At 37.0% G+C, this 19,974-nt stretch overlaps 1 protein-coding gene across 1 annotated transcript in view; it reads left to right on the top strand.

Moving 5' to 3' along the window:
* The window catches only part of PRKD3 (protein kinase D3), a 71,725-nt gene that overhangs the window by 30,636 nt on the left and 21,115 nt on the right, over nucleotides 1-19,974 (top strand). The window contains exons 5-11 of the mRNA XM_011935974.1: nucleotides 3,915-4,107; nucleotides 7,542-7,619; nucleotides 10,540-10,723; nucleotides 12,485-12,608; nucleotides 14,562-14,639; nucleotides 15,751-16,027; nucleotides 18,602-18,654. Coding sequence (XP_011791364.1) covers nucleotides 3,915-4,107; nucleotides 7,542-7,619; nucleotides 10,540-10,723; nucleotides 12,485-12,608; nucleotides 14,562-14,639; nucleotides 15,751-16,027; nucleotides 18,602-18,654 — 987 coding nt within the window. The remainder of the gene's footprint in view (nucleotides 1-3,914; nucleotides 4,108-7,541; nucleotides 7,620-10,539; nucleotides 10,724-12,484; nucleotides 12,609-14,561; nucleotides 14,640-15,750; nucleotides 16,028-18,601; nucleotides 18,655-19,974) is intronic.

Consider the following 19,974-nt stretch of genomic DNA (forward strand, 5'->3'; position numbering starts at 1 on the left):
GATCTCCTGACCTCGTGATCCGCCCGTCTCGGCCTCCCAAAGTGCTGGGATTACAGGCTTGAGCCACCGCGCCCGGCCCATTAGTTTATATTTTATCTTGAACATGAAAACTCCTTAGGGAAGTATAAGAAGTGCAGTTACATGTCTGAATTGGTTAGATTGTTCAGAGTATTTTTAAACAAATAGAACTTGTAGCATGGAAGGGCTTTCAAGGTTTACTTTAGTCAGTTCAAGCATAGTCTCAAAAAAAAGAAGGCAGAGTAAGAGAAGAGTCTGTGGGGGAAAATTAGAAGAAAGGATGAGTGGAGTGGGAAGGAATGGAGGAGATACCAATTAGGAAGAAAGAACCCCTGAAGCTCAACCAAGGTTAGAGAAGAACTAACTCAGAGTGACTGCCCATTAAGAGCCTCATAAAGTATCATGTGCCAGGCTTTATGCTAGGTGCTTTCCTTTTGTCATATAACCCTTATCACAGTCCTAAGAGGTATAGGGGCTATCCTGATTTTATAGTGAGGGGAAATGGGTAAGAAACAGGTTTCTAAGGAGTCAAGATATTAAACTTCACTAAATAGTAAGATAAGCTTGAAAATGGGCAAGTTAGGAGTAGAAACTTTTTATCTTTTTTCTTTTATTTTTTTGAGGTGGAAAAAGAAATGTGCTAAAGGAAATACTTGTCTGTTTCACTCTGTCACCCAGGCTGTAGTGCAGTGGTGCCATCTCGGCTCACTGCAGCCTCCAACTCCTAGGTTCAAGCGATTCTCCTGCCTCAGCCTCTTGAGTTCCTGGGATTACAGGCGCCATGCCCGACTAATTTTCGTATTGTTAGTAGAGAGGGGGTTTCACCCTGTTGGACCAGGCTGGTCTCAAACTCCTCAGGTGTTCCGCCTGCCTTGGCCTCCCAAAGTGCTAGGATTACAGGCATGAGCCACCAGGAGTAGAAACTTTTTTTTTTTTAATTTTTTTGAGACGGTGTCTTGCTCTGTCACCCGGGGTTGGAGTGCAGTGGCCGGATCTCAGCTCACTGCAAGCTCCGCCTCCCAGGTTTACGCCATTCTCCTGCCTAGTTTTTTTTTTTTTTTTTCCTTTAGTAGAGACGGGGTTTCACCGTGTTAGCCAGGATGGTCTCGATCTCCTGACCTCGTGATCCGCCCATCTCGGCCTCCCAAAGTGCTGGGATTACAGGCTTGAGCCACCGCGCCCGGCCGAAACTTTTGAATCTGACTCTAAGGTTGTTTTTGTTCATGTGTAAGAAGTCAGTTTCTGTTATGTCTGTTATAATGTCAGTCTAAAGCAGGGGTGTCCAGTCTTTTGGCTTCCCTGGGCTACACTGGAAGAAGAATTGTCTTGGGCCACACATAAAATATACTAACACTAATGATAGCTGATGCACTAAAATTAAAAAAAAAAAAAATCTCATAACGTTTTAAGAAAGTTTACAAATTTGTCTTGGGCTTCGTTCAGAGCTGTCTTGGGCTGCCTGTGGCTGCAGGTTGAACAGGTTTGGTCTAAAGGGAATCCAGTAAAGAGACAGAAGAACAGAAGAAGATTGTTCATTGAATTTGGTTAAAATGGGACCACTGAGATTCAAGAAACCAGAATTGAGTGCTGGCTGCTTGAAGGTGAAACAGACAAGTATTCCCTTGAGCACATTTGGGAGAATTCCTTAAGGGTTAGGAAGGATAGAATCAATCTAGAAAGAAAATGTTGAATCTGAGTGTGTGTAAAACTGGAGAATTGCTGGGCGTGGTGACACACGCCTGTAATCCCAGCACTTTCGGGGGCAGGCAGATCACCTGAAGTCGGGAGTTCAAGACCAGCCTGGCCAACATGGTGAAACGCCATCTCTACTAAAAATACAAAATTAGCTGGGCGTGGTGGCATGCTCCTGTAATCCCAGCTACTTGGGAGGCTGAGGCAGGAGAATCGCTTGAACCCAGGAGGCAGAGGTTGCAGTGAGCTGAGATTGTGCCATTGCACTCCAGCCTGGGCAAAAATAGTGAAAATCCATCTCAAAAAAAAAAAAAAAGAAAAAAATGGAGAATTTCACTAATACACCAAAGCTGATTAAATATACGTAATTGAGGAATTACCCATTTTAAAAATGTGTTTTTATTCCCTTTATTTTATATATAATTGAGAGTTGACTGTATTGTTTTTGTGAGCAATTACTTTGGCAAATGTTAACTTAAGCTGTGGAAATAATCAGATTACTTTTAGAAAATTACTGGTTGTACATTAAATAAGAAATAATAGTTGAAGCTAAGCACTAATTTGTATATAGGGGACATTAAAACAAGAAAGAACTTCCACTCAGTTCTAGTTACTGATTTCAGTGGTCTCATTTTAACCAAATTTTCTACGTAACTATACCAACATCCTTCTCCATCCAAATTCTAATTAAGTCTGCCATACCTTTTTTGCCATCCTCGCCCAATAGTGTGGCAATCCACTGTTACTGATGGGATTGCATTATGCAGAGATAAATTAAAATGGGAAAAAGGGGCCGGGTGCCATGGCTCATGCCTGTAATCCCAGCACTTTGGGAGGTCAAGGCGAGTGGATCACCTGAGGTCAGGAGTTCGAGACCAGCCTGGCCAACATAGTGAAACCCGTCTCTACTAAAAATACAGAATTAGCCAGGTGTGGTGGCACATGCCTGTAATCCCAGCTACTTGGGAGGCTGAGACAGGAGAATCGCTTGAACCTAAGAGGTGGAGGTTGCAGTAAGCCGAGATCATGCCATTGCACTCCAGCCTGGGCAACAAGAGCAAAACTCTGTCTCAAAAAGAAAACAAAAATAGTTCCTATACTATCAGTCTGAGGCATTTTATAGTACTCTTCTCCAACCAGTTGTTTTGTCCTTTTCCTTTTCTTCCCCCCTTTTTTTAAATTTTTTTCTCCTCCCTTTACTTCTCCCTTGCACTTCCCTGTCTCTTGGTTTTTTCTGACTTCTTTTCCTTCCCTTGGTTGAACATGTTAATGTAGAATTGCCCAATTTCTCTGAGTTACAAAACATTACTAGTTATAGAAAGCATCTGAAAGATCTCAGGACCTCAGTTCTGGCAGTGAGGATGCAAGCAGGTACAGCAAAATCTGTTAATATAGCTAGATGGTAGTTGAGTATTAGGATTTTGTGCTTGAGAATTTGGATTATGTTTTATTCCATTTTGTGTCCCTAGTATATAATAGGGTCTGGCATATAATAATCAGTGAATGTGTGTTGAATGAATGGAATGAGCCACATTGAACTGGGTGATCTATAATTTAGTTTGATTATTCCCTTCATATAGAAAGGGTCATAGTTACCAAAATCTACTTACCCCTCAGGTTACAAAAATTTTTAGTTCATGCCTTCTTTAATTTTGCTTTTTGTTCACCTGGTAGAAAAACCCAAACAATTGGAAAATAAAGGAACTTCTTATTACTGAAACTATTGTTTTAATTAGTTTTGTATCTGCCATTGTTTATCATTATTAATTAAACTTAAATTGTATGTACATATTTTAGTATTAAGATAAATTTGAAAATCTAAAATGTGTTTCAAAATATATTCAGATGTCATTCAGTAATGCAAAATGAGCAACAATAATACTTTCTGAATTTATTTGTTTTAAAGTTTGTGGGTTTTATTGTAAAGTGCTGAAATGTGCCTGGCAAATAATAATCAGCGAATATGTGCCTGAGAATTAACGTATCTTAGATTTTTTTTAAGCATAAATATTAGCAGAAAGAATCTGCATTTTTCTCATTCAAAGATTGGTAAATTAAACATTGCAAAGGAAACTGCTGAGAACAACGTTTTTAGAGTTTTTTGGCTTTAGTGTTTGAAATAAATGATTCTTGTGGTTAAGCTCTGCTCCCACTACTTTGTTTTTAATACTGACTTACACTTATGAAAATTACTTATGTTATAGTCACATGTTCACCAGGAACCAAGTAAGAGAATTCCTTCTTGGAGTGGTCGCCCAATCTGGATGGAAAAGATGGTAATGTGCAGAGTGAAAGTTCCACACACATTTGCTGTTCACTCTTATACCCGTCCCACGATATGTCAGTACTGCAAGCGGTTACTGAAAGGCCTCTTTCGCCAAGGAATGCAGTGTAAAGGTAGGATTCGGTGTTTTCCCTAAGTAAAATTTATGTCTGTTTTTGTTATTAAATAGAGGTTTAAAATATTTATATTTCAGAAGCATTAGCCAAAGAAATTATTCTCATAATTGTTAACTTATATAAAGGAAAGAGAAATATGAACAAAATAGAAATGTGTGTGTAAACTGCTACTACTACTACTATCTGCAGTGTGTATTATTACGTGCCAGGCACTATAGTAAAACAGTAAACAAAACTTTACATACTCAGTCTTCAAAGCAATTATATGTGAATTATGCTTTTGTTAGTATTCCAGTAGTTACTAATAGGAGTTACTATTACTATTAACTGTTAATAGTAATAGGAGTTACTATTACTATTAACTGTTAATAGTAATAGGAGTAGTAGTAATAGGAGTTAGTAATTATAGGAGTCATTTTTCATTTTATAGACATAGATTCGGTAACTTGCTTAAGATCATGTAGCTAGTAAACAGAAAAACTAGAATGTGGGCCTCTGAGAATGGCTTCTTCACCTGTATGCTTATCACTTGCCAATATAGAATAGCTAGTAGGCAGCAAAGCTGATCCTTGAGGTTTTATGTCTTTTTGATTCCAGAGCCAGACACTAAACAAAATAAAAATAACACTTTCCTCTTTCCATTAAATATTTATTATACACACACAAGCATACTGTAAGAGTTTTGTGGTTTTTTGTTTTTAATTGTGTAGTTAGGAGAATTGTACAAAAACTGTCATTCCCGAGAATAATCACACTGAAATAGGTAGGATGTAATAGAAGCTACTGAAATTATGATAGGGACCACCCTTATTTGGATACTAACCCGGCACACTATTATAGTATTCTCAAAACATCTCTTAATGAAACAGGTTTTTAATAGCATACTGGAATAATTATTTGCTTATAATTATATAATGCTTTTATGCTTTTTAAAGATGATTTTATCTTTTTGTCTCATATCTTCTCAGCAATGCTGTACAGTAGAAACTATGTTTTCACAGTAGAGTGAAAACTAAAATAGAATGTAAATGTCTTAGATTATTAGACTGAGCCAGGATAGGATGTAAGTAGTCTAAGTATAATCTTGTATACTTTTTTCATGTAGTTAGCAGTTCTTGGTATTGTACTTTCTATATAGTAGAAGTATTTGTGGAATTGAATTATCAAGTGATCTAAATAAAACATGGTTGAGGATTTTGTAACAAGAAATTCTTGCTTACAAGACAGAGTAAGATAATTATATATAAGCTTAAGCATATAAGAAAATAAAGCTTTTCTTGACAGTGTATGACAGCACACGAGAAATCAAGTGGGGAATAGGTTATACATTTGTTGTCAGGTATTTTATAACTATTAGGCATTATAACATGATGAAATTTTATTTCAACAACTTGCTTTGACTATGAGTTACTACATAAATTAATACTTTAAAATATCAACATAAAAATGTATTGGCAAGCAGCCACTGAAAAATGTTTTGGGAAAGAACATTAGTAACAGATGTACAAATTCTAGCCAACAAATAATCTTAATAAAGGTAGTTAATACTGCTGTTCTGCTTAGCAGAACAGAAACATTCTTAAACCATATGCAGAAAAGTACAGTATTTTGTAGTGGAACTAAAATAAATATGAATGAATTTTTACATAAACCCGTTAATTCTGCTACTGGGTTATTCAACGTTTTAGAGTTCTAGACGAAGAATCTTCTATGCTTATATTGGTTCAGAAAATGGTAGGTTTTATTTCAGTATAGTTAAGCTACTTCATTTATTAATAATTATAATTCAGTGATTTCCCTATTTTAATAGTATGAATTAAGATACTTAAAACATAAAAGTATTTTCATTTGTCAGTCTACGAAAGAAAAATGATTTCATTAAGATAAAACCATTATACTGGATCATTTGAGAAAATACACAATTCCAAGAATTCATTCATCTGTTTGTCTTTATTTTCTACTTTGATGTATAAAAACTTCAAGGTAGCTTAAAAGCATATGTAAAATAAAAGAGCATAAGCAAATTAATAAAAACATGGGTAAGGACATAGAACTAAAACTGCCTGCCTGTCGTTCGAACCTACGTACTTGCTGCAGGTAGTCCACAAATTCGGCTCTGAATTTTTTTTTCTTTTTTTTTGAGATGGAGTCTTGCTCTGTCGCCCAGGCTGGAGTGCAGTGGTGCTGCCACACCCAGCTTATTTTTGTATTTTTTTGTAGAGACAGAGTTTTGATATGTTGACCAGGCTGGTGTCATATGTTGACCAGGCTGGTGTCAAACTCCTCAAGTGATCCACCTGCCTCGGCCTCCCAAAGTGCTGGAATTACAGGCGTGAGCCATTGCGCCCAGCCTGAGTTTTCAAAGGGAAAAAGGAAACCTTGTTGTTTTCACAATTTGCAAAGTTCATGAGATAAAACACAAATCTATTGTTTGAGATAGTGTAAGATAATATCACATGAATTTTCCCGAGGGCCTGTCTTAACAAGGATAGTGTTTTAAATAATGTAAATGTTGTTATCTAACAAATTATACATTTCATGGGGTTTATGTCATATAATGATCTTTAGCCTGTGCTGTTGGCATGATACCCAGGATTTTCTTGACTCCCAAGGGTTACAAAAACATTCTTAGTCAGGTATTAAAGTTATTTTCACCCAGTTATTACTCATAGATGCATTTCAAAGGTAGTATTAGACATAGTTAGGCCAGTTGGTCTCAACTTTAGTATAACTTACAGAGCTCAGCCCTACCCTCCCACCCCGTAAGAGTTGCTGATATAGTAGGTCTGGGGTAGGGTGCAAGAATTTGCATTTCTAACAAGTTTCCTAATGAAGCTGATCTGGGACCACAGTTTGAAAACAACTGTGTTATACAGTAATTTGGGACAGATTGTACCTGACACTGATCTGCAATGCTGTCAACTCTGAGGTTTGTTTTAGGTTGAAGAGAACCATTATGTACAAGTGGGAGGCCTTGTGCTGGAGAAACTCAGTCTTTCCTCACAGGGTTGTATGTGAAAGTCCTTATTGGTTCCTCATAAATGTTTGTTGGATCTCAGTCTCTTTCCTGCATATACATTAGGTCCTGATACTTAGGAATTGAAAGTATGTATCTGACATAAGTTGGATGGGAATTTAATCAGCTTAAGAAACTCTCATGGGAGGTGTGGAAAGATGAATATGAGATAAGAGAAGGAAATATGGAGCTGCCAGTACATTTCAGCAGTGTTGTACACATGGTATTAGCCTCATTATACAAATGAAGAAAATGATGGGGGGTTGCAGAGGGTGCCAAAGTGACTTGTAGGTGGTTATTATTTTAATATCATCATTACTAATATTCTATTCGTGAGTGATTTAAAGAAAGTCTAACCATATCTGATACTGCTTGACTTTTACATAAATTAATACGCTGAATATTTTCATTTTAGATTGCAAATTCAACTGCCATAAACGCTGTGCATCAAAAGTACCAAGAGACTGCCTTGGAGAGGTTACTTTCAATGGAGGTAAAATTCTTTTTCTTAATTTCTGTGAAAGATCAGAAAAGGCCATGATTCTTTGGTGTATTATCTTTGGATAAGGTTCTGTTTTCCTAATTTGTTTCTTAAAGATTTTCTTCTGATTTAATAATCAAGCAAAATACAGAGACCACTGACAGTATACATTTATTAGTAATCATGCCTTCCCGTCTTTCCTCGGGCCGCCTGTTACTTTGTAGTCTAATATAGCCAGTGGTACTACATACCCTCTTTCATTTTTAGACATAAAAGAACTTGTTTTAACACCCTGCTCTTGTCTCTATTCTTTCATAGTTCTAATATGTACTAACTGCTTGCTATACCAGGCACTGTTATAAACTCTTTAAATATATTGACATTTCAACCTAAGAACAACCCTTTGAGGTAGGTACTAAGAGATGAGTAAACTGAGGCACAAATACATGAAGTAACTTGCCCCAGAAATACAGGCAATAGGTGGCAGAGCTGGAAGTTAACCAGACCCACATGGTCTGATTCCTTAGTCCCTAGTGATTAGAACACTATACTGCCTCACTGTCCCTTTCTCTGTCAAATAATCATTATCCATTTTCCCTTTGGGGCCTTTTTTTTTTTTGTTTTCAAGATAATACTAAGCAAGGCAAGTACCTTTTTTTGGAAGGAAGCAGTAAGGACTCTAACCTTTCAGCATAATTTTCCTTTAACAATTTACATGACTCGTAAAAATTTCACGTAAGTAGTTCTGTAAAAGGAAAAGCATAAAAGGAATGAAAATTCTCTTTGGCAGAGTTTAATTAACATTTTCTCTTGTGGCATGTTTTCTATGGTTGTTGGTTGTCTTAGTCTGTTTGTGCTACTATAACAAAATACCATAGGCTGTGTAGCATATAAACAACAGAAGTTTATTTTTCATAGTTCTGGAGACTAGGAAGTCCAGGGCACTGACAGATTCTGCGTCTGGTGAGGGGGGTCCCATTTCCTGGTTGATGGCACCTTGTAGTTGCATTCTCACATGGTGGAATGAGAGAAGGAGCTCCTGTGGGCATATTTTATAAGGGCACCCATCCCAAAGACTCCACCTTCCAAAGACCCACCACCAACTAATACCCTTGCCTTGGGAGTTAAGATTTTTAAGGGGAACAAACATTCAGACCATAGCACTGATATCACCTTGACAGAGCATGATTGGTTTTCTCTTTCGGTTAATCTGAATTAGTATAGTTTGTCTATGACTAAAGACTTTAAAAAATTTATACTTCATGTATTTGTGTTTTCGTGCTTTTCTACCTTTTAACAAATGGATACGAAATACAGTTTATCTTAATGTGCATTTGATTACTAGTGAGATGCCCAAACTCACTAGTAATCAAAGAAATGTACCATTTTACATTAGCAGTGTATGAGGATTCTGATTTCTCTACATCCCTACCACCACTTATTGTTTATCTTTTTGATTACAACCATCCTAGGTAGTGCAAAGTGGTATCTCATTGTAGTTTTCATTTACACTTCCATGGTGGCTAATAATATTGAGCATCTTCATGTGTTCATTTGCCATTTTTATATATCGTTTGAAAAACACACCTATTCAGATCCTTTGCCCATTTAAGTTATTTATCTGTTTATTTTTCATTGAGTTGTAAGAATTTTTAAATACCCTGGATACTAGTCCCTTATCTGGTATATGATTTGCATATATTTTCTCCCATTCTATGGGCTTTCCTTTCACTTTGTAAGGTATTGTTTGTAGCACAAAAGTTTTGTATTTTCATGAAATCCAATTTATTTATTTATTCATGTTGTCACTTATCTTTTTGGTGTATTAAGAAAGCTTTGCCTAACCAAGGTCACAAAGATCTACTCTCATGCTTTCTCCTATGAGTTTTATAGTTTCAGCTCTTACATTTTATGTGGTCCACTTTGAGTTAATTTTTATATATGATTTACATCTTCATTCTTTTGCATGTAGATATACAGTTATCCTAGCACCATTTACTTAAAAGACTATTTCTTGCCCATTGAATTTTCTTGACACTCTTGTCAAAAATCAGTTGACCATAATGGTGGTGGCTTATCTTCGTTTATAGTATCTTTTGTCATGTGGAAATTTAAAATTCTAACGTAATTGAATTAATTAACTTTGTGCCTTATGGTTTGTGTATTTTGTATCTTCTTTAAGAAATACTTTATCTGGCCGGGCGCGGTGGCTCAAGCCTGTAATCCCAGCACTTTGGGAGGCCGAGACGGACGGATCACGAGGTCAGGAGATCGAGACCATCCTGGCTAACACGGTGAAACCCCGTCTCTACTAAAAATACAAAAACTAGCCGGGCGAGGTGGCGGGCGCCTGTAGTCCCAGCTACTCGGAGGCTGAGGCAGGAGAATGGTGTGAACCCGGGAGGCGGAGCTTGCGGTGAGCTGAGATCCAGCCACTGCACTCCAGTCCGGGCAACAGAGCGAGACTCCACCTCAAAAAAAAAAAAAAAAAAAAAGAAATACTTTATCTTGGGCTGGGTGCAGTGGCTCATGCCTGTAATCCTAGCACTTTGGGAGGCCGAAGTGGGTGGATCCCCTGAGGTCAGGAGTTCAAGACCAGCCTGGCCCACATCCGAAACCCCATCTCTACTAAAGATACAAAAATTAGCTGGGCATGGTGGTGGGCGCCTGTAATCCCAGCTATACTTGGGAGGCTGAGGCTGGAGAATAGCTTGAACCTGGAAGGTGGAGGTTGCAGTGAGCCGAGATCACACCATTGCACTCCAGCCTGGGTGACAAGAGTGAAACTATCTCAAAAAAAAAAAAAAGAGAAAGACTTTACTTAACTCATAAAGATATTTTCTTACATTTTAAGACTCTTAAGACTTTTTTCACATTTAATAGACTTCCTCTATTAATACAAAAATCTGAAATTCATTTAAAATTTTACCAGAACCTTCCAGTCTGGGAACAGATACAGATATACCAATGGATATTGACAATAATGACATAAATAGTGATAGTAGTCGGGGCTTGGATGACACAGAAGAGTCATCTCCCCCAGAAGATAAGATGTTCTTCTTGGATCCATCTGATCTCGATGTGGAAAGAGATGAAGAAGCCATTAAAACAATCAGGTAACATATATACATATTACAAGCTACTTCCAGATGCAAGGTCAGTTCAGGATCTCATTAAGAAAAAGCCATGTCTCTTTAAGTGGGACCTTAAAAGTAACTTAAAATCTAAATAAATTGTGGCTAATTCTTTTACATGCAATGTAGTATTTCCGAAATAAATTATATCACCCTTGCCATCCACTCAAGATGGGGAGGTATGAGAATCCTTGTTTTTGTTTGTTTGTTTGTTTTGTTTTGTTTTAAAGAAAAATGCTTTATTTATATATGTTCTAGATATAAAACCTAGTTGTAGAACAGTCACTGCAAGGTATCAGTATTGAACTTCCGGTTAAAGCAACCTGTTTTTCACACAGGCAGCTTTAAGTGGTAGTGGAAACAGCAATAAAGAATATACTTATGAAAATGTTGCACAAGGATAATGGTGATGAAGTTGAGGGCAGTTTTCATATTGCCACAGTTAATCTGACTATTAGCATTTTGTAAAAATACTGTTAGACTGTAAAACCATTCTAAATATGCCACTATGCTCATAGAAATTCAGTTTTTGTAGCCTAAAGGATATACTACCTTGTAGCAAAATGTCCCCATTTTGGCAGGTTTTGTTTTTCATTGGAAACGAAGAGTTACTTAAAATGAGTCATTTATTACAATCTCAGATGGCTGAGTTGTCATTTATTCAGTTTGGCTTATCATTAAAGAACAGTTATTAGTATCATTAGCATTATTAACAAAAATGTTGTTTACCCATTTTGGAGACTATTCCAGAACCTAGCTAGTTGGGGTGTTTTTTTTTTTTTTTTTTGAGATGGAGTCTCGCCCTGTCGCCAGGCTGGAGTGCAGTGGCGTGATCTCCGATCACAGCAACCTCTGCCTCCAGGGTTCAAGTGATTCTCCTGCCTCAGCCTTCCAAGTAGCTGGGACTACAGGCGCGCATCACCATGCCCGGCTGATTTTTGTATTTTTAGTAGAGACGGGATTTCACCATGTTGGCCAGGATGGTCTCGATCTCTTGACCTTGTGATCTGCCCGCCTTGGTTTCCCAAAGTGGTGAGATTACAGGTGTGAGCCACGGCGCCCGGTGAACCTAGCTAGTTTCTTAATCATGAATACTTCATAGTTTAAAAAAGAAAGTATTTAACTGTTTGAGGCCCACATTTCAAAACAGTGTATTTTATACATACATCCCAAATTTTAGTTATTGAGCCATGTTTCAGTGCTGCCTGATTTGACTCATTACATTTTCTTAATTAGTATCTGTAAATCATTTTCCTTTAAATAACTTCTAGTAGAGGTACATTTGCTAACAACATGATTAACTGGATTTGACATTTGAGCCATGTGAATTCGAGTTATATATTTGCATTTTGCCTTGTTATGGATTTTGTTAGTCTATCATGCTGCCTACAGCAAGAAAACTCTTCAACAGCAAGCCCAAATGAGATCCTCTCCTGGGCTCCAAATATTTCAGTTTGGGAGGGTGCTTTCTGCTCTGCTCGTTGTTATTTTATTTTATTTTATTTTGTTTGTGATCCTCCAGAAAACATTCATGACAAGTAAATAGGATTTAAAATATTAGTTTAAAATAGAATCAATTATGTATCATCATAACAGGATTAATTTTTCTTAAGCCATTGTTTATTTTACTAAGATATTTTGAAAATTTTTAGCTTAATTATCTTTCAGAAGGCTTCATGTTCCTACAGTATTTATGACTTTTTAAAAATCTACACAAACTTATAAATTTTAAATATTTTTTAGTCCATCAACAAGCAATAATATTCCGCTAATGAGGGTTGTACAGTCCATCAAGCACACAAAGAGGAAGAGCAGCACAATGGTGAAGGAAGGGTGGATGGTCCATTACACCAGCAGGGATAACCTGGTCAGTAATCAAAAACGTTTAATATGTTAGTACGACTTTGTTATGAGTTTCATTTTGTGCATTTTTTAAATCAAAATGATGATGAGATATATATTAAGACATTATATACACTGCCTCAATTTGTAAAAGATGCACTGGAATTATAGTTAAATTTGTAAGGAATTTTTAACAGGCAGAATATTTAATGTATTGTCTTTACAAACAGTCAATATTAAAAAAAAAAATTGACAAGCAGTCAGTATTCAAAAAGGATCTGAGATTGTTCCACAATAGAAAATAATTAACTCTTAACACAATGGAGTCACAAATAGAGATAGAAGGAACTAAGACTTCATCTAAAAAGTCAACTAATTACCAAAGATAGGAAGGAAGCATATTTGGTTTTATGTAGACTTTAACTTGGTGTAAATATGCAAGTTGTGTTTTAGATCCAGCAAAGACAAGGAATGATGACATTCTAGTAGACAACAGATTTGAAGAATCAGCGTAGTATAATAGCTAAGAACATAGACTTTGGAGCTAGACTGCCTAAGTCTCTGTAACTTACTATAAAACTGTATGAACTTGGGAAAGTTACTTAAGTTTCTTTATGCTTTCATTTCCTTGTGTAAAACTGGCATAATAATGGTAACCACCTAATAAATCCAAACCAGTTAATATATGAGAAGATCTTGGAACAGTGTCTGGCATACAGGAAGCACCCAATAAATGTTAGTAGCTAGTATTTTATTTTTAAAGTTTGCTGAGTAGATTATTGAAACAAGCTTTCTAATAAACCTTTTAAGAATAAAATGTACCCAATACATTCAGCTGGTGTAAAGTTTTGTATGATGACAACAGTATAGACTGCAGTGTGTGTTTTATTTATAGTTCATATCCTTGCGAATGTAACTTGAAGTGGTGTGCCTACATTTGCGAATTTAATGGTATATCAAAGGTGCTATTACATCAAATTAACGGGGAAAGATAGTTAATGCAGTAAATGGTGTTGGACAACCATGTATCATTTTGAAAAAGATAAAGTTATATATATATATATATATCATACTTTATACATAATAAATCTAAATGTATCAGAGATTTGAATGTAAAGAAATTTAACAGAAGAAACTTTAGGAGAATTATTTTACAAACTCAAAGAATAAAAGATCAATAAATTCAATCTCATTAAAAAATTATATGTGGCAAAATCCAAAAGTAAAGACAAATGAGAAACTAGAAAAAGTATTTTCAGCTCATTCTAAACAAGGGTTAATTCCATAAGATGTGAAGAATGCCACAAATTGATAAGAGAAAGACCACAACACAATAGGAAAATGAACAAAGAATATGAACAGAGAGTTTCACAGGAAATACAAATGACTCTTACACAAAAGAACTTGATTTCATTTATAATAAAAGAAATATCACTTTAACCTTTCACTGAAATATCAGTTTTTATTTTTCAGTATAGCAAAGATCAAAAAGTTAACATACTGCATTAGTGAGGGTGTGAGTAACTAGGGACTCTCATATGTTGCTGAAGAGACTATAAATTGGGTCAAATCTTGTATAAAATAATATAACACTATCAGGCAAAATTACATGTGCACATGTCTGTTGACCCAGCAAATCAACTTCTAGAAATATAGCCTATAGGTAAATTACATATTTTTATGTGTGTGTATGTGTGTAATATATATGTATTCATGTGTGTATATATAAAATTCTCTAAAAGGATTCCCAGAAACCTGATAACATGCTTTGCCTGGAGTAAGGGTGAGGAGTGGGGATGAGTGATGGTGGGAGTGCTGCTTTTCATCATACATCCTTTTTATATCTTGAGAATTTTGAACCTCATGAATCTTATTCAAAAATACAAATTTATGAATGTAAATGAAGGGAAAGGTTAGGTATAAGCACTTTGGAGGAATCATTTTTGAACCTCACAGTTTTCCAATCTTTATTTTATAGAGAAAGAGGCATTATTGGAGACTTGACAGCAAATGTCTAACATTATTTCAGAATGAATCTGGTTCAAAGTATTATAAGGTAAGGATTTTACATTTTAAAAAATATAAGCGTTAAAATAGTGGTTTTTTTTCAGATAATATCCATTAACTGTTATATTTGAATATATATAATGACTATCTAGTATGATTTATAGAAGTCACTGTTAGGTTCCTTGTTGAAGCACCTATTTCCCATACCAAATTTCACTCCCCCACAGCAGCTCTCCTACCAGACTGTTTGTTGTTGTTGTGTATTTATTTATTTCTGGCTTGCCTGTCAGGTTGCTGCTGCTTTCCTTCTGGATACTATGATTTAGATTAGACTGCTTAGAAAGTCCCATCATCATTGCCTGTCCAGAAGAGGTCAGTGAGGTATTTAGTATTTCTCCCACCTTCCACCCTTACCTTGGGTTCCAATTCCCAGTTGCTTGTTTCGGCTCTTAATCTCCTTTTTACAGTCTTCCTTGCTTGGCTTACTTCACGTTTTGCCACATCATGAACTGACAGCAAGCAAGATTATAACCAAGCAGTTAGGTCAGTAAGAGAGAATGGGAACTAATGGCTTGCTTTGAGCAGGTGTTTTTTTGTTTGTTTGTTTTTTATTAAGTTTTTTTGCCTTAGGAAGTAGACTAAAAACATAATGATTGCTACAGTTTACCCTGGTGGACAGAACCAGAATGCAGTGGCTTAAACAACTGACCAAGATTCTGCTTTTTCTGCCATTATTTCTGCTGCTTACTTACTTTCTGCTTCTTACTTACTTCCTGCTTCTTACTTACTTCTTTCTTACTTCTGTATCTTGTAGACTACAGCCACTAGATAAGTAGTTGTGAAGTTGAGTTAATGACGGTTGGAAGTTACAAGTGTTGGAAATAGTGGCAGATTACTCTCCTAAATCTCCTCCTTCCTTGCATCCTAATGATCTGCTACTGGCTTAGTTATCATAGTCCATGCTCTGCCTCTGGCATTGCTGGACATTGCAGCTCATTCAAGACAGGCCATGTCATAAGACTCGACTGTGTGTTACATGTCGCATACTTGTGTCTGTCTGAATGGCATTCATTGAAATGCCTATCTCTGGTTCTTTAGTGTATTTAAAAGTAAAAACAAAGATGTATTCTTATTTTTCAATGCTTAATTTTTTACTTCAGGAAATTCCACTTTCAGAAATTCTCCGCATATCTTCACCACGAGATTTCACAAACATTTCACAAGGCAGCAATCCACACTGTTTTGAAATCATTACTGATACTATGGTATACTTCGTTGGTGAGAACAATGGGGACAGCTCTCATAATCCTGTTCTTGCTGCCACTGGAGTTGGACTTGATGTAGCACAAAGCTGGGAAAAAGCAATTCGCCAAGCCCTCATGCCTGTTACTCCTCAAGCAAGTGTTTGCACTTCTCCAGGGCAAGGGAAAGATCACAGTAAGCAATAAACCTCTTGATGGCTTTTTCTCCTCTTTAGTTCTTAAGCACTTTGTGGGTATGGTTGTGTTCCTTTGTTCCTTTTAATGTTCATCCTAAGCTTTGTCTTTAGTAACCAATACCATTAGTTAATTCTTTTTTTTTTTTTTGAGACGGACTCTCACTCTGTCGCCCAGGCTGGAGTGCAGTGGTGCGATCTTGGCTCACTGCAAGCTCTGCCTCCCGGGTTCATGCCATTCTCCTGCCTCAGCCTCCCGAGTAGCTCGGACTACAGGCGCCCACCACCACGCCCGGCTAATTTTTTGTATTTTTAGTAGAGATGGGGTTTCACCGTGTTAGCCAGGATGGTCTCGATCTCCTGACCTCGTGATCCACCCGCCTCGGCCTCCCAAAGTGCTGGGATTACAGGCGTGAGCCACCACACCCAACCGGTTAATTCTTTTATAAAATTGTATTGGTTATAGTATATATATGTACATACAATGCCCAGTGCTAGGCAGAGTCACTTTTCCTACATGAAAATCCTGGCTATACCATCTGTTATATGATCAGGCAAGTACTTTACCTCACTGTAGTAGTAAGTACTTCATAGGGTTTTCAGTATTAAATAAAAGAGAACCTGTAAGATACAGAACAGTGCTTGGCATCCGTAAAGTCTCATTGGATTATGTCTACTACTGGTATTAATATTTTGCTTTATAGTGGGATATAAACAGGCAATAAAGTATTACGGTTCACATCACACTCATGAAATCTGTGAAGTCAGAAATGCTGTATTAAAGCATACAGAAATATTTAAAAATCATTGAAACATGTTTTGCACCAACAAAATTTATATAATTAAACCTAAATTGGATAAAGGTTCAAAAGTAAACAGTTAACAATCGAAAGGTCACTATAATGCCACTTCTCCCTCATTAACATTGTGTTGCTTACGGGGACACATAACTCATTCATTTGAGAAATATACTGAAATTGAAATATGTATCAACAACTTTCCAAATGTAGTTTATTTTAGTTTAGCTGTATTATTTTGTACAACTGTTGTGCTAGGCCCTGAACTAAAATACAAAATAAATACAGAAATCATAAAAGCTCTTTTTTTTTTTTTTTTTTTTTTGAGACGGAGTCTGGCTTTATCGCCCAGGCTGGAGTGCAGTGGCCAGATCTCAGCTCACTGCAAGCTCTGCCTCCCGGGTTTACGCCATTCTCCTGCCTCAGCCTCCCGAGTAGCTGGGACTACAGGCACCCGCCACCTCGCCCGGCTAGTTTTTTGTATTTTTTAGTAGAGACGGGGTTTCACCGTTTTAGCCAGGATGGTCTCGATCTCCTGACCTCGTGATCCGCCCGTCTCGGCCTCCCAAAGTGCTGGGATTACAGGCTTGAGCCACTGCGCCCGGCCATAAAAACTCTTTAGGGAGAGATGGGATATATAAAGGTATTAGATGGTAGCATAAAGCAGTACAGTGCAAAAGTGAGGAATACATTACTTAAAAAACTCAGATACAGACAGGAAGAGTAAACAAGACTTCACAGAAGAACCCGATTTGAACCTCAGGTAGGAATACAGTAGGCAGAGCTGAATGGGAGTGATGGAGGGATAACATTATTTAGTTGAGACAGGTGTGATGAGGATCATGACTGTGTACATGTTTGGTGTTCAGTACTGATTTTGGGTTGGAATGGGTGTAGGTAGATGGATGTTTCACAGTGGTTCTTAAGTTTTGGAGGTTTTTAGACAGAACTCTTATGTCATTCTAATTAAAACTAGGACTGTTTCCTCAGAAAATAATACAGGCACACACTTTTTAAAAGATAAATGAAGTGATTTATTTCAGGTAATAAATGTATTAAACCAAAAAAACACAACATTATAAAATTATAAAAATGCAAGCAATTTATAAGTGTATAAAAACTCTTTGTTCCCCAACCACACCTCTTCTACTCACCAGAAGTAATCATAGACTTTTGTTTTTAATTTAAGCACTGCTACCCTGCAATTCCCTGGACTCCGCTTCCCCTCATCCCCACCAAGAGACAGGGTCTTGCTATGTCGCCCAGGTGAGAGTGCAGTGCAACCTCAAACTCCAGGGCTCAAAGGATCCTCCTGTCTCAGCTTCCTGAGTATCTAGGACTACAGGTGCACACCACTGTGCCTGGCTAATTTTAAAATTTTTTGTAGAGATAGGGTATCATGTAGCCCAGGTGGTCTCAAACTCCTGGGCTCAAGTGATTCTCCTGCCTCAGCCTCCTAATGCACTGGGATTACAGTGCAACTTCCCTTTTTAACTCAGTAATAATCATGACTAGCTTTCTGACTTTCTGATTCAGTATTTATAGCCCTACATCATCGATTAAATGTTGAGATAGTATTCTTTTGTATGGATGTATCATCTCGTTTCCTATTGATGGGTTGTATGTGTAGGTTTTTTTAATGTACATAATTGTATTAACTGTGTGTTAAACTTTTTAAAGTTTGATATACCATGAGCATTCACATGTCAGTAAAGATTAATATTATTTTCATATACTAAATTTTGTCCTTTTCTCAACTATCTTTTTTATATTTTACAGAAGATTTGTCTACAAGTATCTCTGTATCTAATTGTCAGATTCAGGAGAATGTGGTAAGTAATCGTTATAGCTAACGTGTAAACTGGGTGATTAAGGAAAATAAAAGGTGAAAATCTTTATTAGAGAAATTGGTTCATCGCCCAAAGTACTAGGCTAGACTTTACGGTTGATAACTTCCCTAAGGAGTTCTGCTTTCTAGAGGAAACTAAGGCAGATTTTTTAAATTAAAAATAAAGCTAACTTTTTCACTAGAAAAAGTTACATTAGAATATTACAAAATGATAAGACCGGTTCAAAGAGAAGGCAAACATTACTTCTTGTGGGGTCAGCAGGGGAAGCTTCCTAAAGGAAGTGCAATTTGAGCTATACCTGAAAGGATGGAATGGATTACTGACAGAAGTGCTGAAGGGATGAGGGTTGGGGAACAACCTTTCATGCAAGTACAGGGAGCACCAGGATGAACAAACAGGGAAGCAGGAAATGGACTCTTAAGGAATGATGAATAAATTAAGTTTGGCTGGTGTATATAGGTATGCTTAGGGTTTTACAACAGGTCAGCGACTTTTTCCATAAACTTTTTAGTAAATATCTTAGGCTTTGTAGACCAGCAGTCCCTAATCTTTTTGGCACCAGGGACTGGTTTTGTGGAAGAGTTTTTCCATGGAGGTCGGGGTTGGGAGATGGTTTCGGAATGAACCACGTCGATCATCAGATTCTCATAAGGAACGCACAACTGAGATCCCTCGCATGCACAGTTCACTGTAGGGTTTGCGCTCCTCTGAGAATCTAATGCCTCTGCTGATACGGCAGGAGGCGGAGCTCCGGCAGTAATGCTTGCTCGCCTGCTGCTCACCTTCTGCTGTGCAGCCCAGTTCCTAACAGGCCACAAACAGTTACCAGTCTGTGGCCTAGGGCTTGGGGACCCCTGTTGTAGACCATATACAACTATGCAACTATGAGGTTGTGGCAAGAAAGCTATAGGCAATATATAAGTGAATGGGCATGACTATGTTCCAATAAAACTTTATTTATGGACTGTGAAATTGAATTTCATTTAATATTTACATGTCACAGAATATTATTTTGATTTGTCCAGTCATTTAAAGACCATTTTTAGATCAGGGTCCATAGAAAAAGAAGCAGCAGGCCGAATTTTGCCTACAAGCCGGAGTTTGCTAGCCCCTGGACTAGAGGGAAAATAGGCTAGAAAAGGAAGTCAATTGTTTGTTATATATAATTTCTCAGATTAAAATCTCTCTTTTCTACTTGGGGCACTTAGCTGTTACAGTTCTTTAACATATAAATGTTGTTTAAGATTTCTAAGATTGCAATGAAGATTGGACTCTAGTAATGTTATTGGAGATAGAGAATTT

Source organism: Colobus angolensis, unplaced genomic scaffold (assembly GCF_000951035.1).
Source record: "Colobus angolensis palliatus isolate OR3802 unplaced genomic scaffold, Cang.pa_1.0 Scaffold15, whole genome shotgun sequence".
Taxonomy (NCBI): domain Eukaryota; kingdom Metazoa; phylum Chordata; class Mammalia; order Primates; family Cercopithecidae; genus Colobus; species Colobus angolensis.